Source organism: Electrophorus electricus, chromosome 23 (genome assembly GCF_013358815.1).
Source record: "Electrophorus electricus isolate fEleEle1 chromosome 23, fEleEle1.pri, whole genome shotgun sequence".
Lineage (NCBI taxonomy): Eukaryota > Metazoa > Chordata > Actinopteri > Gymnotiformes > Gymnotidae > Electrophorus > Electrophorus electricus.
The window spans coordinates 9,022,001-9,047,152 of record NC_049557.1 but is presented as its reverse complement, the minus strand read 5'-3'; the positions used below and the strand labels follow the sequence as shown (position 1 = coordinate 9,047,152).

Here is a 25,152-nt window from a genome sequence, read left to right as displayed (position 1 = left end):
TCTGCCAACGCTCAGCTGCTGTCCTGTCGGCTGCCCCGCATTAAAAACGCCGCGGTGCCTGGTCCCTTCACTTTTTGTGCCACACGCTGTCTGCTGATCGATTGATTGGAAGGTGTCTAAAGAAATGATGACCTGACGAGTTCAAGCTGTGGCGTTGGGAGACGGTTTAAACGGCACTAATCTCTCCTCAAAAAAATCACAGTGTCGCATACTGTGTCGCATCACGAGATGCAGTTTGCCCCCTTAGTAATAACTACTGCATTTGGACAAGCAAAGATTGTCCTGACTCAATAGCTTAATAAATCCAGACCCAAAAGGAGAAGTTTCGAAAATGTGTGATAAATAGCCACGCTCCATTAAAATCCGTCTTGGCATCGAGCGGCAAGGCAGAGACTGGTGTAAATTCTTCTTGATATGACATGGGGTATGTGTCAAAGCTGTTGAGGAAATGATGTGGCTGTTATGAGACTCGAATCTGAGGTAGAATTTTCTTAAGGCTTTGATGTCCTTAACATCACGCAGAATGAGTCCTCATTAAATATGCGTGATCGGTATCCTTGAATGCAAGCTTCTCTAGATCCCTCGGTCAGAATAGGTGTGACTACTGCAAAACTGCTCCCGTAACGTTGCGCTGAAAGCTTGCCTCAGCTCTGAGATTTTCCATATTTTTATTGAAGTAATGTTTCTCTAACTGTTGGACATTTCACTCCTCTGCTAGATTTAGGGTAAAATTAAGAAGCTCAGTCTTTAAAAAGAATGTTTACATTCTGCAAATGTCTCTGAGGCACGGAGCTTTGAGTTAAACTCTGAAAGGACTAAGTGATGCCTCTTGTACCAGTATATAACTCTCCTAAGCCATTTGAATCTCCAGTATAACATGGCCGGCCCTTATTTGTTACAGTGGCCTAATTACACCTCTCTTACTTCTGGGCACTAAAGAAAGGATTTTCGGTCCCACAGTCCTTCAGTATAACCATAGCATGGTCTGCCTTTCATTATAAACCTAGCTTATTCTGTGTACGTCCTGAGGATCTTATTTAGGTTTATTCCCTTTTGTTGTTGTTGTTTGTTTTTTTTTGGGGGGGGGGCATCGGGGGGCAACTACCTTTCTTTCTCAAACTCAAGCTTGCGAACATGATAATCTTCCTTTATAATAATGCTGTGCTGGCTGTTCAGTCTGTTCTTGTGGCTCCAATGTTGGACCGAAAATTTTTTTTATTAATTAAGGTCCTCAGTTAGCATATGGGCGTATGCTTAAACACACGTTCTTGGAAAACAGAAGAATTAAGCCTCCATCTGTTTCTTTTAGCTGAATCTGATTGTACTGCCAGATGTAACCAATCCCCCCCCCCCCCCAGAATGCTCTGTTTATGCATTAGCGCCTGTCATGTGCTCAATAACTGATTCCACCAGTCCCAAATGGGACTTCAAATGGGATGCATGGTTATGACAACACTCACTATATTCCCTCTCTCGCTGGGGTTAACCAGTCTTCCATAAATAGATGCTTTGCTACCCTGTCTTTCAGTAACTTTTTTCGGCATAGGTTGTTTTATATAAAATTCTGTCTTGAATCTGGTTCAAGTCCCCAGCAAGTGCACCGATCCACTGACCCAAACACTGCACGGGTCGAAGCTCTGAGCACCGACACCAGGCAGTAGCTTTCACTATTACAGTATCATTTACCAGCTTTGCCACCCATGCTTGTGCTTCTCAATGAACCTCCAGAATTCCTGACCCAACCGGTTCCACCGGAGCCAATCAACCCGATAACGTCCCAGCCACACATGTGGGCGAATGGTCCGCTACAAACCGAAACACCCTCCACCCTCCCACTGATACCGCAAATAAATATTCCTCTGCCATTTTTTACCAACTCTATTTAAGAACACTTTTAAGAGTTTCTTATAATTCATTGGAAAAAATGTTCCGGCCTTTTTTTTTTTTCCCAGCCTCGTGTTCTGGTTGAACATAGTCTCTGCCGCTCTGTCCAGGCTGGCAAAACCATTCCGTTTCACCTCAATCTCAGACGATAATGAAACACGTGCTTTCAAACTGGACATTAGCAAGCAGGCCAACTGCACTGTATCCTCCCTTTTCTCTGGACCCTCGGGGCACCCACGACGGTCTGGAAGTTCGAGCAACCGCTGGGGCTATTTAATTTCATCCAATGAGGACTACACCTCACGCAGGTACTGTAGCTACATTCACGCCAGCACCCATTTCAACTAATTGGCTTGTGGTTTTGGCCAAGTAGGTGAGCTAATGAGATATCTCGGGTGGATGGCGTGAATGCCCAGGGCAGGCCACCCTCTGTCGGGTAGTCCTTGCCCTTGGCTCTACGGCAGGCACACTGTGGACAGAGTGCTAATTGGTTTCTTTTTCTTTCTTACTCTGTGTGTGTGTGTGTGTGTGTGTGTGTGTGTGTGCAGGTGTAAGTGCAACCTTCACGCTGGCCAGTGCACGTTTCGCGACGGCAGCCTGCAGTGCGACTGCGAGCACAACACCACAGGGCAGGACTGTGCCCGTTGCGAGCGAGGCTTCAAGGCCAAGTCGTGGAAGCCGGGCTCGTTCCTGCCCACGCCCACCGGTTCGCCCAACACCTGTAAGCACCCGCTCCTCTGACCGCTCCCGCGCCCTCACCCGCTCTTCCTCCCTGGGTGGAGGCCTGTCACGCTTTCATCCAAGCAGGCACGGTGCACAGGCAAGCGGGAGCATACCCACGGGTACGGGCGTGTACACCCGAGGCGCTCGCTCCGAGCGAGGCGGGGCGGGGCACACCGAGCGAGGCACACGTGCAGGCGCGCTCTGAGACGGCGCTGAGAGGACCAGACAGGCTTCCCTCACCGTTAGATGTGTGAATAAAACTGGAACGTGTTTGCAAAAGATAAATGAGTGAACCACTCTGTTCTTTCTGCTTGCTCCCCCTCACACTTCCTCTCCTCTAACATTCCTCTCATTTCCTACACTCTGTTTCTTCCTCTTCCTGTGTCCACTTCCTCCTTTGTCCCATTCGCTGTCTCACTCTCTTACGTTTTCTGTCTCTTCGTCTTGTTCTCACACTTTCTCTTTTCTCTCCATCTCTCTCTCTCTCTCTCTCCATCTCTCTCTCTCTCCCTCTCTCTCTCTCTCTCTCTCTCTCTCTCTCTCTCTCTCCCTCTCTCTCTCTCTCTCTCTCTCTCTCTCTCTCTCTCCTGTCTTGCAGGTGAGGCAGCAGGCACTCTTGGCAGTAAGTCAAATTCTAATCAGCCGTGTAGTCTGTCACTTTTGTGTTTTTTCTCTCTCTCTCTCTGTCATTTTCTCTGCCATCACTCTCTCTACACCTCTTATATCATATTGAGAACAAGCTGCTTCCATGTCTCTACCATTCTAACTCCAGTTTTCTTTATCTCGTATGATTAATGTATGATTTATAAGGGGATGTGCACTACACAGTAGGATCCTTTTAGAAATATAGTGACTCGAAAGGCCTAATGGGAATTTAGGACTTGTTATGTCTTTTTTACTCTGTATGGAACTTTCCGGCACTCGTCTTGGTGCAGCTGTTATACCAGCGTGAGCGTCAGGTAACGCTCTTTTTAGCGTTACCGCTCTGCGCTAGAGCAGATCCGGTCTTCCTGCTTTATCACCACCGACATCCAGCGCTGCTGTCTCATAGGGTCTCGCCTTCCCCACGCCCCCTCCGGCGGCGGCTCCGGCCCCCCGGGCCCCCTGTGCTCACCAGCCCGAACGTTCCTGTCCCATCAGCCGCAGAGCACCAGCTTTCCGTTCCACCCTCAGTAACCATGGGAACAGGTTAGGGGGCATGACTGCACAAACAGTTCGCTACTTTGGCTCAGAGTAGTTAGTGGCGTGGTTGCTGGCATTAACTGTAGCTTGCCGCGCGGCGTTTCTGAAAGCCGTGTGCTACACGCTGCAGACTGAAGTGTGTGTGTATGCACTGTATGCTGTGGATGTTTCTGCATGTGGGGGAGAGAGAGTGTTTTTATGTGCCCATTTCATTTGATTCAAAAAACGTGTGACTGTGAGCAGGCTCTCTCCCTGACCCTTGATCTCTGACCTCTGGTCCCAGCCGAGAAGCAGCACTTTATCACATCTATGTGTACAGCTACGGTTTCCCATCATCCCCAGAGCCTTCTGCTTTAGTAGTTCACTGCTGCTACATTTGTGTGTTTGCATGCCACACATACCCTTCACACGCACACATTACAGACACACAAACATGCACACAAAGATTTCTTCACTCAAGGTGATATAATGATAGAACGTAATTCTTCAACTAAGCATTCTGCAAAAAAAATCTATTGTAGAATAAAAAAATAGAATAATATTATATAGTATTATGATAACCTACTAATAATGTTTTAAGGATCCTGAATCCTATGTATGTATGTGTGTATTCATTTGTGTCTGTGTATATCCATGTATGTGTGCCTGTGTGTGTACAGGTGTGGATGCAATTGTGGGTGTGTGTGAATGTATGTCTATGTGGGTGTGCATGTGTATTTATGGGTGTGTATATGTGGTGAGTGCAGATATATATGTTTGTGTTCGTGCATTTATTGTGTGTGTGCATGTGTGCATGCGTGTGTGTGTGTGTTTGTGTGGGTATACATGTGGGTGACAGTGTGTGTGTATATGTGTATGCATGTGTGGGAGTATGTGCATGTATATGTCTATGTAGGTGTACAGGTTGGTGTTTGAATGCACACGTGTCACCGTGTATGCTTGCATGTGTGGGTATGTGCACGTGCGTGTGTGTGTCTGTGTGTGCATGCATGTATGTGTGTGTGTGTGTCTGTGTGGGTGTGCATGTGTGGGTATGTGTATGTGTGTGTGTGTGTGTGTGTATGTGTGTGTGTATTTGTGGGTGTGCATGTGTGGGTATGTGTATGTGTGTGTGTGTGTGTGTGTGTGTGTATGTGTGCCTATTTTAGCTCTCCCTTTCCATAGTCACTGTGGCTTCTCACGTGAGAAGATTTTGATTTTGAGATCTTGACTGGATCAGATGCAGCGATGCATGCTGGGAGGTTGAAATAAGCTTAAAGTTTCATGACTACTTGCTTCAAATCTTCTCGGGCCCTGAGGAGAGAGCAGTTCCGCTTCATTCTGTCATCTGTACGCCACTGAACAGTGGCGCCTCACCCCTCTCGTTTGTCCTGCTGAATTATGGAATACTGTGACGCTGATCCTGAGCCCCCGTTCAGAAGACGTTGCTGGATCCGTGACTCTCATCTGTCAGTGTTCACGTCGCTCACATCAGGCCTGCACCTCCCAAAAGTATCTTTGTTTAACTACTAATGCCAGTGAGAATTTAGTTGGACGCCATTGCGTGATGTCGCTGCGTGATGCAATCGCATGATGTCATCGCTGTTCGTGAAGCCTGACAATCTGCAGGCGATCTTTTTGAACTAAGTGCTTCCAACAAGGCAGCCATCGTCGTGCGCTTTTTTTTTTTTTTGCAGAAGTCTGAGCAGTGTGATAGCCGGTATGTCATCTATGCACGGCTTTTTGGATTACTCATTGAAGGTCTCCAAGGTGAAACTTCTAAATTTGATACAAACACATTCAAGCCTTTGTCTGCTGAAGAAGAGAGATGGAAAGAGAGAGAGACAGAGAGAGAGAGAGAGACAGAGAGAGAGAGAGAGAGTGATGACACAGAGACAGACAGACAGGAAGAAAGACATTTTGAGTTACGATGATGTATGTTTATTAATCTTGTGGGCCTCCCATCAGACCCAAAATAACTTGCACATCTCCCCCACAAGGGCACTGCTGCTTATGCAGGACTGAAAGTCCCGGTGTCTCGCGCTGCTTAGGGAATAACTGCACTGTGTTCTGGAATTAGCCCAGCGCAGACGCCGTGTGTGAGTGTTACTGTCCTGTCTGCTGGCGCTATGCTGAGCGCCTATATAATGCGACCTGGAATCAACACGGCTCATAAATGGTAAAAATTGAGCTAAAACCGCAGAAGGCTGTTGATGTGCTAAATTTCCGCTCATAATTTATAATTTATAATTTATAATTAGTTGATAATTAGTCCAGAAGCCAAAGGGGACCCCAGTGCACATGTAAATAGTGGAGCTATATCATGGCAATTCAAGCACACACATATGCTAACACACACACACACACACACACACACACACACACACACAGGAGAGGCAGGAAGAGCAGTGGCACTGCCTGGTCTTTCATAACCGTTCTAGAGTAGTGGCAGATGGTGTTGGTGGAGGGGGTGATCTGCCTGTGTTCCAGTCCCCACATTACACACTCCTGCTGGCCATATACTTGCCCTCCTCATGCCCCCATGCCTGTCTCCGCTCCGCACAGCACCACGGCAGTACTGGACCTGCTGTGTGCACCCGCTCTCTCTCTCTCTCTCTCTCTCTCCCACACACACACACACACGCAGTCACGCCCTCATATGCTTGCACGCACTTTATGTATGAACAGACACAAAAACGGACACATTTGCCCACGCACACTGACAACCGGACACAGACGTGCCTACATGCAGACAGTTGCACAAACACACACGCACACAGACACACACACATATGCGCACACACACAAACACACACACACGCACACACACATGCGCACGCACACACACACATGCGCATGCATACACACACACACACACACACACAAACACACATATGCACATGCATGCACACACACACACACATATGTACATGCACACACACACAAACACACACATATGCACATGCATACACACACACACACACACACAGCCTAACCACTCATATGCTCAACACTATTATCTATGCCAATTTCATTTGATTAGTAGTCATTTAAAGGGGGCTGCACACGCACCAAACCCCGAGCTGCACCAGGGGAAAAGAATGAGAGGTCACTCTCACTCCAAAGCTGCTGAAATGCAGCGGAGTGCATCACTATACAGGAGGTGCTCCCTCCTCTCCAAAGGTAAGGCTTTTTCTCCTCTCCTTTCAAAAGCATAACAAAGTTCAAAATGCTGACAAATGCTATTGGAAACGCTGCTTTGGACAGGTTATATAGTGCACATGCAAATAAAACAGCAACAGCTAAAAAAGAATCTTTTGGCACCTTCAGCACGTTCAGTTACGTTTGCATTAGAGCAGAAGCATATTAAAATGCAGGCCCTCCATGCAAAATAGACATGTCTGTAATTAATGCGGAGGGGCACGAGAGAGAAAGTAAATGCTTTTATATGTGACGTAGCGTTTGGTAAACAGAGCTTGTCTGTTAACCAGCAGGGTGCGTGTTGTGGTTTGTGGTGGTTAGCTGGGCGGGTGGGGCCGGGAGTCCGTGCCGTGGGCCATGCTGTAATTATGAGGGCACTTGGGAGGGCGGCGGCTTTAATAAAACATCAGTATTCCAGCTAGTGGTGAGTGGCGGGGGACTCTCAGTTTGCAGCGTGTTGCCCGTCCCGAATCCCAATCCTCCCATCAGCCTCAACGCAGCCGGACACTGTGCAGGTCATCCCTCTAACACAGGGGGAGACACCTGCCGAGACGGTCAGGACCGGCCACGGCTAGTCTTGGCCCTGTGTGTGCGTGTGTGTGTGTGTGACAGTGAAAGCAAACGTCTGACCCTGGATGTCTGCCCCATCACACACTGCGGTGTCTTTAGCCGTGTCCCCGGAGCCCCCTGCCTGCGGCGAATAGCTGAGGTCAGGCCGGACGGCCCCCGAGGGCCGGACGCGTGCTTCTATTTGATTCGTGCGCGTTAAGAACTCGGGCCCTCTCTGCTGACTAGGCGCTGGCGGCCCCAGAGAGGTACTGACTCCTGACCTGGTGTTCAGCGCTACTGTGGCCCCTGTCCTGCTGTCAGACTAACCAGGTGGGATGTGCATCCCACCTCGCTTTGCCGGCAGGAAGTGTTCATTTAATATGGCCAATAGAAATCAAACTGCTTCAGGGTGGTGTTTTCAATTAGTGTGGCTTTCTATAAGGTGATACACTCAATAAGAGTAGCTTTATACTTTATATATATGTATATTGCTGTTGTCTGAAAGGCATCTTTCTGTGCTGTGATGTATTTATCTATTTATCTGACAAACTGATAGGTGCCAGAGTAGCTCTTTGACATCATGCACTCTGGCTAAAAGTCTAAATGTCTTTTTAAAAAGTCTCGATTTCTTGGTTATTAGGTTAAAAAAACAAACAAAATACAAGCATCCTCCTTTTTTTGGAGATAACAGCAACAATACTGGAATGAATAATTGCACTTGTATTCTAAACTCAAAACTGCTACGTTAGCTACCTGCTCGCAGCTAAAACGGACCAAACCTCCCAGGCAAATTTGATCTATTGTATCATTCCAGGACCTAAAGCTACTGAAGATGCACACGCAGTGTGATCATAGTCTGTGGGGAGATTTTTTTCCCCTGCCATCATCCTAACCCTCCATGTCCTGGCACCACTGCCCACGCCACAAAAACGGCGCTCGCCACACATCCTACCCACAAGAACAAATCAAAGGCACACCAGACCTTTTCTTTCCCACTCTCATTTGCTTTTTTTTCTTCAGGAGACAGTGTGAAAGAATTCCTCAGATATGGGTCTGTCAGAACATCCATACGTACACATCTAAACCAAGTTCTACAAACCAGAGTGGGACCGTTTATTTCACTTGGAGCTTCTTTGGGAGTTCAAATGATTTGGCCCCACCCGCGTTAATACGCGATGAGTGGGCTGTTCTGCTGGGTGATGTTTAGCATCATAACTTTACTCCTGCCGCCTGTCCTCCGTAGCCTGTGAGTGCGCATACATTAGCGCTCTGCCTTCCCTCTGAAGTTTCACCTTCACGTCTGTTTGCTGTCCACTGAGAAGACAGCACCAGAAATATTGTCTTTTATTCTTCTACAGTATATATATATATATATATATATATATATATATATATATATATATATATATATATATAAATTCTATATTTCATATATATATATATATATATATATAGGAAATATAGAATCTTTGTATACATTACTTTACTAAAAGTAAGTGGGGAAATGCCAGTCAATAGAAATTTGTTGTCTTTCTGATGTCCAATAAAATATTTAGCAGGAAAGAGAGTCTATGAGTCGGATCCACAGAGCACAGTCCAGTTAGGACAATTTAGAAAGAAGAAGGCCCACAGTAATGTGTCTGACCCAGGGGAAGTTCTCTGTTGCGTCGCCCGGCAGAGACAGGATCTGTTTCGCTCTAATTCCACTGGTGATTGATGGTGGTAATAGAGTGCCATATTCTCCCCTGAGGTGGCATGAGGCGACGGGATTAAATGCGATTACCGCTGTGCTAAATCAGTCATTAACGTATATGGGCCAGCATGCCAGGCTAGCAGCGCCACGCGCCCAGCTCCTTAAACCGGAGCCTCTTCTCGTCTAAGGGTGCTGTCGTAAGTCACCGGGCCAGGCCGTGGAAACGCCCGGTGTTGCTGCTGCTTACGTGCATGGCAGCCCTTGTCCTTGACAGACCAAGTCGACCGATGGAGTACATGAATGGTTTTGATTTCTGACGGGTAATTAAGTACGTTTAACTGGAAGCGCTGAGTTGTCATTTCTCTGGGTGGTTCTCATGATCATCAGAGGTTTTGAACGTTTAGGTGGACTTTGGTTGCTCATAACACTGCTCAAAATCATCAGTGTCGAAAGCAAATGGCAAAAAAAACAAAACAAAATTGAACCACCCTCTTGTTAAATGGTTAACAGTCAGTTCATGACCTTAGCATGATCACCCTTCCTCTTGCTTAGGGATCTGATTCTCCCACGTTGCACAAGAGACACAGCAGGTGTAGGCAAGGGAATCATTTGTTAACCTCTACATAATATTAATGTATGCAGTATAAAACTGTTCCCCACCCCGGGTCTGCTCCGCACCTCCCTCTCCTGTACCCAGGTGCTGGCCAACATCAACCTGCATAGTTCAGGCGCTGAAACTTCAACCACGAATAGCTTCAGAACGCGGGCAGGTGCCGGGGCCGATTAATCATTAAACACCGCGTTATTGTAAAAAGCGTGACTGCTAGGAGCTCTCGGCATGGCAGGAGGCGCTCTGCTGAAGGCGAAAAACTCAATCGTTTTAGATCTATTTTTGAATAGCGATTGAATGCACTGCTGCTAAATATTTCATAGGAGAAAAGTGGCCGGGTCACGGTGAGGGAGACCAAAAAAAGGGCCAATTTATTGAACCCATGGTAGGAGATAGATACATGAAACCATAACAGGAAGCAGCAGTAAGCCCTGTCCTTGAGGAGGAGGATGGAGTTGTGGGGGTGACGTTCGAGGTGGAGTTGGTGTTGGGGCGGGGGGGGGATAGTGATGCTATCGGGGCATATAACATATCCCGTTTCTGCTGAACTAGAAACAGCAAAAGGTTGAATCAGTGCAATATCATCCATTACGTCAAGTGTACAAGCTCTAAAGGCAACAGTATCGGTTGTGGGCATCTTTACTGATAGCATGGGGGGCAGAAATGTAAGCTATTGGACTATCTTCAGTTTGTACTCAGTTATAGCTACCTCAGCATCGGATGCGGTTTTGGCGGTACCAAAAATTGTTGCCACCGTCACCGGTGATGTCATGGGAGCAACTGCTGTGTCATGTCCGTCTGTGGGTTCAGCCAGAGAAGCTGCACGTGATCCCAGTTTGTGGGCTCCCATGGCCCCCTCATTGGTGGAGTAACCAGTGGTATTGCTCAGGTGACGGGTGCAGTCCCAAACACCAACACGGGCAGCTACGTCATCACTGAATGCAATTTTTCCACTCGGACACTGGTGAAGCACGGCCGACTGGTGTTTCTCTTACGGCTGCAACTCCGGTGGAAACAGATGGAACTGTTTTAGCAACTGATGCAAAAAACTGCAGTTATAAATAAAGCTCTCTCAAATGGTGCAGTCTCCTCAGCAATGGGTACTGTTGCTCCAGCAAATGATGTGCTCAGTCTGGAAGATGATGTGTTCACTTCAGCATCTGATGCTGCTGCTATGCCAATTAATTCTCATACTCCAACAACTGATGCAGTCGCTCCAGCAACTAATGCATGGACCAGTGAGCCAACTGATGGGGTTGCCCTTACAGGTGATGTTGTTGCTGTACCAACAGATGCATTGACACAGGCTCTCGACACTGACGTTCCAGGGCCCAGTGCTGCTCTAGCAATTGATCCAGTGATGCCTATTAATAAAATACCTTCAGCTGCCATCAGTACAGCAACTCCAATAAGCATCCCAGTAATTCCTGAGACGTTGGCACCTCAGTCTCCTGATGCCCCTATACCTAAAGCACCATTACCCAACAGTCCTCCATTGAAAGCTTTTGTGCCTGACGATTGTGCTCCTGAAGCTCCTGAACCTGAAGCTCCTCCTTTTCATGTTGCCCCTCCCCCTGAATCTCCTGCACCTGAAGCTCCTCCTTGCCCCTCCTCCTTGCCCCTACTCCTGAAGCTCCTGAACCTGAAGCTCCTCCTTTTCATGCTGCCCCTCCTCCTGAAGCTCCTGAACCTGAAGCTCCTCCTTTTCATGTTGCCCCTCCTCCTGAAGCTCCTGCACCTGAAGCTCCTCTGTTTCATGATGCCCCTCCTCCTGAAGCTCCTGAACCTGAAGCTCCTTCCACTAGCGCTGCTACTCCTCCTGAAGCTCCTGAACCTGAAGCTCCTTCCACTAGCGCTGCTACTCCTCCTGAAGCTCCTGAACCTGAAGGTCCACTTACCGTCGGTGCTCTTTCGGCTCCTTCCGTGGAACCTTCTGCACTCGAATCCCTGTAACATAAAACTCCAGCACCTAAAAACTCCACACAGTGGTGCTCCTTCTACTATAGCTGCTCCTCCTCCCAAAGCTTCCTCTCCTCCTGCTTCTCCTTCTATCCCTGAATGGGGCTAGAGGAAGGGAAAACACAAAACACCACCTACTGGTGGAAAAGAGGAGCCAGGTCCTTGCTAAAAGGAGATGCAGGTACAAAGAGGTGACAGGCACACCCTGTTAATACAGCACTCACACACTGTAGTATCCGCAGATATGGTGTTATGAAAGGCTATTAACAACCTGTGATTCCAGTATGGATTAAGTCTGATGTTTCATCAAAGCTCTGATCTTTTACTGGTGTGCACAGAATCTGGAAATGCTGAAAGGTTCAGTGAAGCTTGGAAAGAGATGACAGGCCAAAGGGGAAAGGAAAGAAAATTAGAAAGATCGTGACAAGAAAGGTATCAAAACTTTGTAAAGGGTAGCCTCTGTGATTCTGTGTGTGTGTAGAATCGCTGTTCTAATCTGAAGGTTTTATGGCAGGCCATGTTCGTAGACGACCCCAAGTAACTCTGTTATAGTTCCACTCATTTTCCAGTTCAGCCTTCCAAATTGCACTGATTCAGACTCGCTCTGGCAAATAAACCGCTCTCTTTATGGGCGAACCCATCCATCGATGAGACTTAGAAAGTGAATTGGGTAGCGGGGTGTGCTTGGATGTTACCAAATCCATATACAAAAGTTCTATATCACAATTTCGATGCTTGATTTGGCGTGTACTCGGAGCTTTGAGAGCGTCAACACTCTTTGTGACTTCACACAAAAGAGTGATAATGTAATGTTTTTTTCGTCAATACTCTGACTGATGTAAGTCAGATTAATGATACTTGATCTAATTCCAAAGTCATTCAAAGGCTTTTGACCACTGGTGGGGAAAAATCTCATCTGATGAGGATCACAAATGTCGGCTTTGAAGGTAAGACCATACTAGAAGGGAATAAGACCCTTGTTTGGTTTAAAGACAGTTACAAAGTGAAATGTAAAGTATACTGTAACTTACAAAGGCATTATTAGGGTGTCATTTTTGTTCTCTTGTTCTGAATACTATATGGAAACTGTGGAAAAATCGCCCTTTAAACAGCTACATCTTCCCAATTCTGTTTGTCTCTTCATCTCTTGTCTTATTTCTGTGCTTGCATGCTCTGGTTTTCTTTTGCACTTAAGGTGAGCAGACATTGGGTTACTGTGGTTGCAAGAAAAGCATTTCCCTGTACAGTCGTCCTACAGTTAAAAAAAATGTTTGTATTTTCAGCCAGAAGAGTTTATGTTTTCTGTCTCGCAAAAGACGGAACGCTGTCTGTGAGACATCGCTCGGTCCCTTTGCCTGTTATAGGCAGTAATTGAGTATTTATATTTCATTAGCTGCTCTTGCCCCGATCCCACTGCTTGGAGGACAACGTCACAGCAGGGTCCTCATGCATTGCCGGCATCTTTAAAACATGACATCAATTATTCATCACCTCAGAGCACCAAAACACCAAAGGATTGAATATGATGGCTTACTAAATAACTCGGCTAATAACAGCTAAAACTCCCTGTTATTATTATTTGAATTTAGAGTGTTTGTTGTGTTCTTCTGAAAAATGTAATTATATATCTTCAACGATTATTGTTTAATTAAAAAGTATGGTAACACCTAAAAACAAGTTTCAATTAATGATTAAAAAATAGCATACAAAATTTACATAATCATAATGATATCACAGTGTAGTCTATGGACTAAGGACACAATTTTGCTCTTCTGATAATAAATGTGGGACTAAATCTAGAAAGCCAGATTTGACACGAGGTCTGTGCTTAGTGTTTCAGTCTAGTGATGCTCCTGACCCCTTGGTCCTCTTGGTCCCTATAAGCATGGCCTCTGGACTAACACCTCTCTTCTTTCTTCTCTGTTAGACTGTGAGTGCTATGGTCACTCTAACCGCTGCAGCTATATTGACTTTATCAACATTGTGACCTGTGTGAGCTGCAAACACAACACTAGAGGGCAGAACTGCCAGCACTGTCGCCTTGGATACTTCCGGAATGCTTCCGCTGAGCTGGACGATGAGAATGTGTGTATAGGTCAGTCAGAATTGCCTCCTCACGTTTACCCACAATAGACCTCCCATGTTTACTTAAGTACCTATTCTACTCTCTGTGAGTTCTGTCCAGTGAAAAAACTGTCCAGTGGAACTGAATATCGATTTGAGAGAGAAACACCTACTTCCTCACTGAAAAACCTTCATCTCCAAAGTCTGAAAGCTTCTGTATACCAGAAGCCAGAAACCTCATAATATATCAATCAGTTGTGTATCATATTTTCCATTCACTTCCTTGGCCACCTTTCCCAGTCTTTTAAAGCACATGTACGACTAATTCTAGCTTAGAATAAAAATTCTAGGCTTTCTATGAAACAGATGTTCAGTACAGTGTGTGATAATGGATTTCCTGGGAAGACTATTGTGGAGTTTTGTGACTTCAAAAATGTTTACCTCTTGGCCATAGTGTTAATTAGGTGAACAGATCATTCTAATTAATTTTCATTCATTCCAAAAAGTAATGAAACATATTCTTAATGTCGTGCCAAGTCATCCGTTGATCATCTCTTCACTGGTACAGAACTAGTACTATAGCTCATCAGCGCTATTGAACTGCACAGTGATGCAGTGACCTCTGCTGGACAGAATACACATTACAGTTCATTAAAAGAGCAAAGCGCCCGGTAATAGCTATACAATAGCTGCACGGCAAACGCTGACGCAGCGTCAGAAGCGACCTGAATGTAGTTAGAGCTTCAGTCATATCGCTGAGCTAGCGCGTACCTACGTGCAGAGAAAACACTGCACGATAGACGTCTGAAAAGTTCAATTAACGTCAACTAATGTTGCAACAGATTCCGGTATATAATTAGGCCAACCGGGAAGAAGCGGGAACAAGAGCGTTGTTGTAAATGAATGCTATGAGCCCACTTATTTGCTTTTTTGCTCTGTGTATGGCTAACGCCAGCAACACTGTCTTGCGGTGCTTATTTCTGCAGCCTCTGGGCGTTGACTAGTGTGTAGGCAGATTGAGAGTTGATGGCGTCTAATCAGATTAAAAAGCCTAAACCTTTTTATTAAAAAAAAAAAAAATGTTTTAACGAGATAACTAAAAATAAAACAGGAAATACATAGGAAGAGTTTTGATAAACTTCTCAGCCCTTGAATATGTTACTTCAGGTAATGAGATGTCTAAAAGAAACCACTGTGTGAGTCTGTGAGAACAACTTTGTTCAACTCATTGCTTTGGAACAGGTGTTCCCACATCCTTGACTAGGCTACACACACACACACACACACACACACACACACACACACACACACACCTGCTTGGGTTAATCTGCTGATGAAGATGGAATGAAATCAGGTGTCCTGGGTCCTGCATATAGGCTACAGTTAAAGTTTAAGGATGGCAAAAGTTAGAAAGCCTACCAGCACGACTTTAAATGTAAACTTTAAACACACACACAACACAACACACAGCTCATGGTATTTACCACAAAAAGAAATCTTACTATCCATTTCAGTGAAAAACAGCAAGACAGTTTAAAAGTCTAGACAGTTAACGGGGACGTTTTTCAAATTTGGAAAGTGGGCTAATCTTGGCTGCTTCTTCCCCAGAGTGCAATTGCAACCAGCTGGGCTCCTTGCATGCCCGCTGTAACGAGACAGGTTTCTGCCAGTGTCGAGAGGGCGCTACGGGGCAGAAGTGTGAGGACTGCCAGCCCGGGTACAACTGGAAGCAAGGCTGCGTCCGTAAGTTGCCCAGGTTGCCGACAGTAAATTCAGATCCGGATTAGCGGCTATTTCCAAGGAGAAACTGAAGACACAGTTTTAGCCGAGTATAGATTGGTATGTTTTGGCTTTATGGAATACTGTGCCGAAATGCAGGAGGGTTATGCGCCCCATTTCTAGTGTTTACTAGGGGAACCAGTAGCATGAACACTGCAGGGAGTGCATGGGGTGTTTGTTCCTTTTATCTCCAGTGTTGTTTGACCCTAGACTGACTGAAGCAATTGTCATCTTTAAACGCTCAGAGCATCTGTCATTCACTCTCTCTCTCCTAGTGAATGTGTGCGATGATGAGCTGCTGCTCTGCGAGAACGGAGGCACGTGTCTGCAGAACCAGAAGTGCGTGTGCCCGCCTAACTTCAAGGGCGTTTTATGCGAGGAGGCTCTCTGCGAGGGCGAGGTGGGTTGCAACGGCACCAACGTCCCCTACCTCAGCCTCCTGAGCGCCGTGCTCTGCTTCCTCGCCCACTGTCTCCTCCACACCAGCGCCTAGTCGCTGCCTTGACCCTGCGCGGAGTCCCTCTTGCCCACAGGACCGTACCAGGCAGACGGAGGCGGAGTTTGTAGCCCCCGACGCAGTGCGCGGGCCTTCTGGGGCAGCTGCGGCGTGTTTCCAGGGCGACAGGCAGTCTGAGGTCACTGAGCCCTTCACACGGATGAGAAGCGGCTTGTCTGTCTCCTCATATCACAGTTTGCCTGGGAAAATATAAAAAAAAACAAAAACAAAAAAAAAAAAAAAAAAAAAAAAGACAAAGAAAAAAGAAACCAAAAAAAGACAGAAAAAAAACCCCAACCTACAGTCTAAAGAAAAGTGTAAAGAGAAAGAAGACACGTATATAAGTACCTTTTTGTTCTCTTTGTTCCTGTTGTAGTTCTCAGTTGATGCTCACCTAGGGGTAGACACTACACTGAGCCAGCTTGTCTTCTGCAGTGGATACCACAGATCATAGTCATGCCAAGGGTCTCTATTCTCACACTCTTCTAACTTTGCTGCATTCTACTTTGCTGTTGGAAAACGTTCCACTCAATTGATGTGAATAGGCAAGCCTGACAAAATGGTGTTAAATGGCTGTAAAGCAAGAATGGATGTCGATGTAGTTTGTGTTTGAGATAACGTTTATCTAAATGGGATACAGAAAGAGATGAGTATATATTGCCCAAATAATTAAAAAAACTCTATCTGTCTATCAGAAAGAAAAATATAAATTACTGTATATTAATATTATTTGAATATTTTTTGTAGAAATTATTTTTGTTTCTAAGCAAATGTTACCGTTATAAATGAGTCTTTTATTGAGGTGCATACTGTAGTAATCACTTCAGAGAGTTTATTTCTGATGCTTTGGAATACTTCCACGTACACAGGTAAAGCATATAAAGAAAAATAAAAACTCAACAGTCCAACACAGTATGGAGCTTTAATGCCTTCTGCCAGCCAGAAGCCAGCATGCAGAGGGCATGTCAGCACGGTCCTGTCTAACTGCTCAAAAACTTTATTCAATCCAGCTATCAGTGATTCAATGATGCAAGAAGCGTTGTATTAAAATAAATAAAACCTACAAAAAATAAAATATAACCAAAGCACATTACCAGGGAATTAAGCTTTCTGACTTCTTTATTCATATTAGTAAATTAACAGAATAAGAGTCATTTAGAAGATGGGCCCTGACATAAGAAATGAACCAGATGCTTGATTGAAAGGGTCGTAGTGCAATAGTCATGTTATCAACACGGCATTATAAACAGGACACGTGACACAGTGTTCATCCCAGTCAATGTGACTTTACAGTAGCCAGTCATAAATTGGACTGTGAAAGCTCACTGCGCGTGAGTGACGCATCTGCAGAGTCGAGCTGTTCTTCTGCTCTATAGCAGTGGCATATGTGCAGTTGCTTGCGTGCCGTGGGAACCTGTCCTGTTTCACACCTCTACAGGCTTTGCTTCTGGGCTGTCCTGATCGTGACAGGAGAAACCAGCTGACTGACACTGTACTGTCAGCAATCCAAAGAATAAAATCTGACAATCAGAAAGCACACACAAAGTGGTGAACGCTCATTCTTTACGCCATACTCCAGCACTGCTGTTGTTTACAGCACCAGGTCCAAACTGGTATCTGTCAATCATTGGAAAGCTACCTAAACATTTCGGTTATTATCATGTATTAACTGTTAAATGGCGAAAAATTTCTGTCCATTAAGTAAATACATTTGGAAATCTATTAATTGCTACTAAAAGTTTTTTTTTTTTTTTTTTCCTAAACATGACTATTTTAACACCTGTGTTCTGACCTGTGATCCCAGACACACCTTAAACCTGCATTTGAGCTCTTGATTAATGGAAGATCACTGATTTTGCTTTAAAATGAAAAGCAAGGTAGAACAAATCTCTAGAATCCCAGATACAGAGCCAGACCTGCTGATCTAGTAGAATGCACCAAACCACCTGCATATATGTGTGTGTGTGTGTGTGTGTGTGTGTGTGTGAGAGAGAGAACATGTTTTCAATAAGCATTGCTAATCCCAGGTGAGGCCATTTGTCTCGCCTAGTTGGTAGTCAGTAATAAAATATGCATGTATGTATGCATAAATCAAACAGAAATCAAGATAGCTTTCCACTAAGCACAGGAATGGAAGAGGACATTCTTACATAGAGACTAACAGCACAGCTGTACTGAAGTTTAATTACAGTGTAATAGGCTACTTGGCGCTAGCTAATTAGTAGTCCACACTGCACTAATAACGTTAGATGTTTGCATTTATTTTAGTTAAGTAAAGTTAATTTATTCCTGTATTGTAATGAATTTTGGAGAAAATCCATGCAAATCTAAACCTGTGGCAGATTAAATCAATTCAGCAATTTTTATTTATTTATTCATTTGGTATAAATCTAAAGGAATGATTTGGTTTGCAAGATGACATTTCGTATCCTGTACAAGCGTTGATGGCACTGTCGCTTTAAGACGGGTGCTAACGTCACAAACCTGCGACAAAGGCCCGAGTAACGCGGACATTGGCTTTGTAAACTCGGAGACATTTTTAAGCCACTCGACCATCCTTACACGAGCCACGGGCCGCAAAGCTGAAGCATGCGCCGCGCGTTTAGCTCACGGTGGCTCATCTCGAGCGTGTCCCTGACGGTCGGCGCCGGGATCGGCGTTGCGCTGGCAGCAGCGTCCGACGCGCGCGGGTCACCCCCAATCCCGGGCGGGCTCCTGCACCGCGTGCCGATCATTCCAGTGCCGAGCGTGCACGCGGCGTCGGAGCTCGCGCCGTACCCACGGGGTCCGTCAACGCCGAGCAGGTCCGCGGCGGCGGCGAAATACGGGCTCCCCTCGCTTCCCCATGTAACGTCGCGGGAGGGCTACGTCATGTCCTACGACCCCAGAAACAGGACCGCCGCGTGGGTGATCGAGCGGCTGAACGCGGAGACCGTGCGCGGCGCGTCGGAGCGAGGGGCGTGCGCGTTCCGAGAGGACGACTCGGTGCACGCGTACCACCGGGCCAGGAACGCCGATTACAGGGGGAGTGGCTTCGACAGGGGCCACCTGGCCGCCGCGGCCAATCACAAATGGAGCCAGAAGGCTATGGACGACACCTTCTACCTGAGTAACGTGGCGCCGCAGGTGAGGGGCAGACGCCCGCCTGCAGCTCGGCACGCTTGTGTGTGAACGTCACGGTCCATTTGGGGCATGTCTCCTCTGCATCTGTTGGCTGAACTGCGGTCTGGTCCTTTTTGTGCAGAATCCACACCTAAACCAGAATGCGTGGAACAATCTAGAGAAGCACTGTCGCGCCCTCACCAAGCACTACGAGAACGTGTTCGTGTGCTCGGGACCCCTCTATCTGCCCAGGTGAGCGGCACCTGCTGCCGGTGTCGTCGGCCTCGCACAGGCAGAGGTGCACGCACACGCACGCTTTCAGATGTGAGGTTTCGATTGGTGTCTACAGAGAAGTGTTGGTTTGACTCAGAAAACGTTTAAAACAAAACATGGCAAAGTAGCATGTCCTCGTGCAATATAACATTTTATAACACGTTATAACTTTTTTTTTCCAATCTCGAAATTACATCCTTGGTCTAATGCTAGCAAATATGTATTTTGAAAGCCGATGCATGCTGTATATTTTACGGGATACAAAAAACAAAACAAAAAAAACTCGCATTCTTAACACTGAAATAGGCGACTTCAGGAGAAGAAAGGCAGGAATAATTCCAGAGCTGAGTCTCTGCTGTATTTCACCATTAACAGCTGAAACCTTTTTACACCAACGCCTAGCACACGTTTCCCCTCCAGAGAATACGTTCATGCTGAAACAGTAAAATTGTTAACAATTATCGCATTATGCAAACGAGGTGACGTCGACTGGAGCTTGCTAACTTTCATTCATTAACTTTCTCATTGTTAGCTCCAGGAGCGGAGGTTTGAAAAGGGTTGTGTAATGGCACATTTGAAATAGGCAGTACGCCTTTAACCATTATGTCCATCACTGTTGGAGAAGGTGGCCTGCTTGTTCTATAATCTCACAAGAATGCCTGAAGAGTAGCAGAGTAACAGTACACCTCGGGTGACTTGTCTCCACGCTGGAAGACGCATGCAAACAGACAGGCCACGGGACTCTTCTGACTGGGTCCAGCTGGGTTTTGCTTGACTCATTTTGGGCCCATTTAGGGTTTAGCCGTCACAGTTTTCTCAACCTTAATTTTCCTTATCTCTTTGACGTATATGCCCCATGTTCTGCAATAAACAGATATAAAATATCCATTTTTAGATTTATCTTTTGTGTGCACCAATTCGGTCCCGAGAGGTGCGAACGCGCAGTTCTTCATCCCACGCTCGGTTTTCCTCAGGCAGGAGCCTGACGGGAAGATGTACGTGAAGTATCAGGTTATCGGGAAGAGCCACGTGGCGGTGCCGACTCACTTCTTCAAGGTGGTGATCCTGGAGACGCAGCGCGGCGGGGTGGAGTTGCGTCCCTACGTCATGCCCAATGCGCCGGTGGATGACAAGATCCCGCTGGAGCGCTTCCTCGTTCCCATTGAGAGCATCGAGAGAGCGTCGGGCCTGCTGTTCGTGCCCAACATTCTGCACAACACCAGCAGCCTGCAGGCCATTACTGCCCATGCATGACGAACTGCCCGCACACAACAGACACGGGGCTCGCGGGGGAGACGTGGAAGTCAAGCTTTAGTTATTTACTGGCAGCACACCGTTTCAGTTCCTGTGCGATTGCTTTTAGTCTGAAACTTTGAAATGATTGCACTTAATGCCGACGAAAAATCATACACTGAATGACGACTAAGGGGTGTAAGGTTTACTGCGCGAGTTTTCCTAACGGACACGTACGTCAGTAGCACAGTACGCAGCCCAAGTCAGGCGTTGTCGCTTGAGAGAAAGATACATAGTCAAGGTGTACTAATGGGAGCAAAACCTTTGTGAAAAATTACACTGTAATTAATATATTTAATCGAAATCTGTCGATTGTGCTATACTACTGTTATAATAAAGAGAAAAAAAGGTTTACAAAAAGGCTTTGTACGGTTTATATGGAACTAGTGTTGGGGATTTCTCATTTATTTAGGTCAACTTACAGTACAACCTATAGTAGGTGTAGCAAAGCAGAGAACTAGTAAGCACAAGGATAAAATAACACAAAGAGCATCCTGTTAGCAACCTTAAGATTTACATTTACGCTGTCCCAACACCTTTTACACCTTTATTTGCCACCAGTAACAGCCTGTTTATACTTGACCATTACAGTTCAGCAAAAATGTTTTTCTGCTTGATATGTTTGTTGACTCAAATGTAGTAACGCTGACAGACGTCAGCTTGTCATCTCTTTCCAGATATAGTCTACCTTAATTTAACAACCCGCAGCAACTAGAAACATAGGACGAATTTGGTCGGTTTATTAATTTGCCTAGTTTTATTTATTTATCTATAATCAACATATGAGGAAAAGTAAAACCAGACCATCATACAATTTCATTTCTCCATCACTTTACATAAAACAACGCATGTTATTATTCACGGATTGGTGCCCGTTCTTGCATAACTTTACCACTAGGTGGCACTCAAGGCGTTTCGGTCTCCAAACTCTTGAGATTTTAAGGTCGACCAAGTGATGTTTTCACTGTTCTTAAATGGACTTGTAATGAGGACCGATCCCTGTTTTGTTTCATAATTTTCTACAAATAATAATTTTTTTATGGGCAGTGTTGCAATGTAACAAATAACAATGGCAGAACCTTGAAATAGCTAAATAAAACTTTAATAATTCTAGTGGTATTTGTACATTAATTGCACATAACATTCTCTTGAACACAAATTACTCCATATATTGTTTTTTTTTATATTGATGTATTTACATAAAGCAAACCTGCAATCATTTTTAAACATACATACAAAAGGATCTGGGGGATATTAGAAAAAACAGTTATTTTTTAAATTTTTATTTATCTTTTCTTCATTTTAGTTTTTTTGCATGCCATAAAGTTGGAGAGGGAGAAGTAGATTCCCTATTGCCTGATTTTGTGCAGTAAAACAAATGCATCTGAACACAGCAGCACTGCGTCCAAAACAAGGTGGCAGAATTGTATCAGTGTAATACCGGAGCTGTGTAGTACTATTGCCAACAACAGGTAAGTAGGAGAGAGGACGTTCTTGTGCAATGGTTTATATATATTATATATAACACAATTCATATTCTCTGTAAACAAAATATTTGAGTATTGAGTTTAATAGATCAATGTTGCATGGACGCTTAATGGAAGGAATCCTTTAAGAGCGCTCGTTGGCGCGTTAATCTGAGTCCCGCAGTTCTGAGGATCCTGTCTGTGCGTCCGAAACGTCAACTACAGGATATACAGCATTCACGCTTCAACAAGCACTCTCAAGAGCGGGACAGGCAGACAAAACACACGGAAATAAATAAATGATCTGGACATAATTTAAAGCATAAATAAAAACATTCACAATTACAATTTGGGCAAAGAAAAAAAAAATCAAAACGTGAAGGCTGGAAACACCTGTCGGATATGGAGAATCAACCTACCAGATATAAAGATTTCACCCAAAACAAATACGTAGAGCTTTTACTCGCAAACATTTTCTCCCTCGGCCAACTTATTAATTTTTTTAAAGTGCCCCAAACTACCAGTCTTAAAACCAACGTCTATATAAACCCGCGTAAATCCAAAGGCGGTAGGAGATGCGTTACGACAGATTTCCTGGGCACCGTGGGAGAAGAGCGTCCACCCCTTGGCAGAGACGGATCGCGCTGTCTTCCACCAGAGGGCGCCGTTCCCCACGCCCCCCCCCCCTGTACTGTCTAACGTGTCTAAGTGTGGACAGTCAGAGGTGCAGGTTTTGGTTAGGAAGTGCATTCTACTGCTAGAAAGTGCATAGACACTGATGCGCTACGGATTTTTTTGTTTTGTTTTTTCGGGAGAAATTTTTAAAAGGCTCCTGACGCCTGCTTCCGTTTTACACGAGAAGAGCAGGCGGCGTTGGAAAGATCTACCCACGCCATGGACCAGTTTGAGACGTGGCCTGTGGACGAAGAACACCTGTACAAGGTCGCAGGTGGACAGTCAGCTCCGTCATGCCTAGAAGCAGTACCTGAACGTACAGGTGTGGCTTGACAGTTTACGTTTAATGCAGCACGGCAGAATTGAACACAAGGGGGGGGGGGGGGGCAGAAATATACACTGTACATAAGACTTTTCCCTTCCTCTCTCAAGAGACAATAAAAAAAGAGCGAATGTTCTATGTACATAAATGAGGCGACCCACCTCTAAGCAGACTAGTATGTACACACATACAAGGTATGAAACAAACCGCAGCGTGGAATTCTCCTTACCATAAAGATCTCTCCTTACCGTGAACGGTTCCGTACGCAAGAGAGGTTGTTACCGATAGCCCTGCTGTGAGACATGCAAATAAGGTTTTACGTAAGAAAAGAACAATGTTTACATGAAATGTATCATAAAGGAACAAGTTTTCTTTTTTTTGGTCGTGGTCAACCAGAAAATCTGTCACGTAGAAACACTTATAAAAAGTGCCTTGACAAATAATAATATAGGTTTGTATTACTGTCATGCTGCTAAGTACAACCTTTAAATGTGAAATGAAAAGCAAATGCGCAGTTTAGCAACGCCGGATGGAGCTGGGTTGGGTCTGGTCAGACTGAGAGTGAGAAGAAGTGGATCTGCAGGGAGACCCATTCAGTTCGACATCTTTGCTTAGCTTGTGAGTCTAAAATCACACACAATGCAACAAAGCATACAAGCGACATCATGTGTACTTTAAAAACAAACAAAAAACAGTCAGCGCAGTATCAAAATCTCAGGGACGCAGTTTTCTGGTTATTTGTACTTCACTGAATTTACCGTCGAGTCTACTAACAACCAATCAAATTCGTCCATCCGAGTGCTTATGAAATCCAAATCCGATGATTTAACGTTTCACTCTCAACGACCGCAGACATCTTCAGGAGCGAGTTTGTAATGGCGTGAAGGACGCTGGAGCCGGAACGCACGATTGCTCTCCACGGTTGGCGTTACCCATAGCCCTTTGGGGTGTCGTCAGGGCCCCACTAGCAGTTGCTGCTGCTGCGAAACTCGCCGTTCTCCGTGATCTGCAGCTTGCTGGGATTGGTGGGCGAGATGCCGTTCCGCGTCTGCATGCTGTAGCGCTCCTTCAGCTGCGACAGGGCACTCATCAGGCGAGCGTTGGCAGCGTCCAGAGACGCTATGCGCTTCTCCTGGGGGGGTACATTTGTTGGCAAGGCTTAGAAACACATCACCGGTACCCGTACTGAAAACTAAATTATCGTGTGGTTATTATAAGCAGAAATTGTCAGAAAAGAACCAGAAGCACTGAAAACCTAATGACTGTATGATGAGTTCACAAAAAGCAGAGCAATATAATCACAACAGAGCCAAAGTACGCAACGAGACAAGCAAATAAAAATCCACACAAATGTAATTAGTTACCACTACAGTTTAAATATCTTAGTGTGTGAATATGGCTATCGTAAAGGAACACGTCCATGGTGATTTTCTTTTGACCACTTGGGGGTGCTATTGTCTCAAAAATAACGATTTCTTGTGGCCAATAAAACGCAGCCTCAGGCTGTGTTCACGGTACATGCTTTTATGCTGGCCTCTGATTTTTGGCTAGATTCTACACAATTCATGTGTGCAAGTGACCCATGTCTGGTGCAGAAAAGCTTCTTTCTTTAAAGGTTCTGCACACGCGTTTACCAAGACCACACATTACATTTATGGCATTTAGCTGACGCTTTTATCCAAAGCGACTTACAGTTATGACTAAGTACAACTTGAGCAATTGAGGGTCTTGCTCGGGGGCCGAACAGTGGCAAATGGCATTAGTGGGGCTTGTACCGTGGGGCAACCTTTTGTTTACTAGTGAAGTAACTTAACCCCTGAGCTACCACTGCCCCACATGGTCATGTGAATACCCACAACAAATATATGTCAGTGCAAAGCGGAAGTGAAGTGTTTTTAACAT

The 25,152-nt window shown here is 45.4% G+C and overlaps 3 protein-coding genes and 1 long non-coding RNA gene across 10 annotated transcripts in view; 2 read left to right on the top strand and 2 right to left on the bottom strand.

Annotated features, from left to right (window-relative positions):
- ntng2a (netrin g2a) overlaps positions 1-16,327 on the top strand; it is a 44,678-nt gene extending 28,351 nt beyond the window's left edge. For all 3 annotated transcript variants that reach the window (XM_035521973.1, XM_035521974.1, XM_035521972.1), the window contains 5 exons: positions 2,433-2,605; positions 3,206-3,229; positions 13,708-13,875; positions 15,453-15,587; positions 15,899-16,327. In XM_035521973.1, the coding sequence (XP_035377866.1) occupies positions 2,433-2,605; positions 3,206-3,229; positions 13,708-13,875; positions 15,453-15,587; positions 15,899-16,116 (718 nt within the window). In that variant the 3' untranslated portion in view covers positions 16,117-16,327. The remainder of the gene's footprint in view (positions 1-2,432; positions 2,606-3,205; positions 3,230-13,707; positions 13,876-15,452; positions 15,588-15,898) is intronic.
- Positions 16,328-17,220: 893 nt separating this feature from the next.
- LOC113577369 lies at positions 17,221-18,679 on the bottom strand. The gene is made up of 2 exons (XR_003410621.2): positions 18,604-18,679; positions 17,221-17,639 (listed from the first exon to the last, which is right to left on the bottom strand). It is a non-coding gene; the product is annotated as an uncharacterized LOC113577369 (long non-coding RNA).
- Positions 18,522-21,900, top strand: endog (endonuclease G). Of its 2 annotated transcripts, none has more exons than XM_027009978.2 (3): positions 18,522-19,245; positions 19,364-19,473; positions 20,424-21,900. In XM_027009978.2, exons 1-3 carry the CDS (start codon positions 18,709-18,711, stop codon positions 20,746-20,748), a joined length of 972 nt encoding a protein of 323 aa, XP_026865779.2. In that variant the 5' UTR covers positions 18,522-18,708; the 3' UTR covers positions 20,749-21,900. The 2 variants fall into 2 exon arrangements, with proteins under 2 accessions (XP_026865779.2, XP_026865780.2); XM_027009979.2 differs by having other exon boundaries at positions 18,607-19,245; positions 20,469-21,900.
- A 1,722-nt stretch (positions 21,901-23,622) lies between these two features.
- dab2ipa (DAB2 interacting protein a) overlaps positions 23,623-25,152 on the bottom strand; it is a 71,502-nt gene continuing 69,972 nt past the window's right edge. For all 4 annotated transcript variants that reach the window (XM_035521837.1, XM_035521839.1, XM_035521836.1 and 1 more), the window contains one exon: positions 23,623-24,382. In XM_035521837.1, the coding sequence (XP_035377730.1) occupies positions 24,215-24,382 (168 nt within the window). In that variant the 3' untranslated portion in view covers positions 23,623-24,214. The remainder of the gene's footprint in view (positions 24,383-25,152) is intronic.

Coding starts and splice junctions, on each gene's coding strand:
- endog (XM_027009978.2), top strand. CDS start 18,709: ATGCGCCGCGCGTTTAGCTCACGGTGGCTCATCTCGAGCGTGTCCCTG. Junction 19,246..19,363: donor TGAGTAACGTGGCGCCGCAG/GTGAGGGGCAGA, acceptor CTTTTTGTGCAG/AATCCACACCTAAACCAGAA. Junction 19,474..20,423: donor GGACCCCTCTATCTGCCCAG/GTGAGCGGCACC, acceptor TTCGGTCCCGAG/AGGTGCGAACGCGCAGTTCT.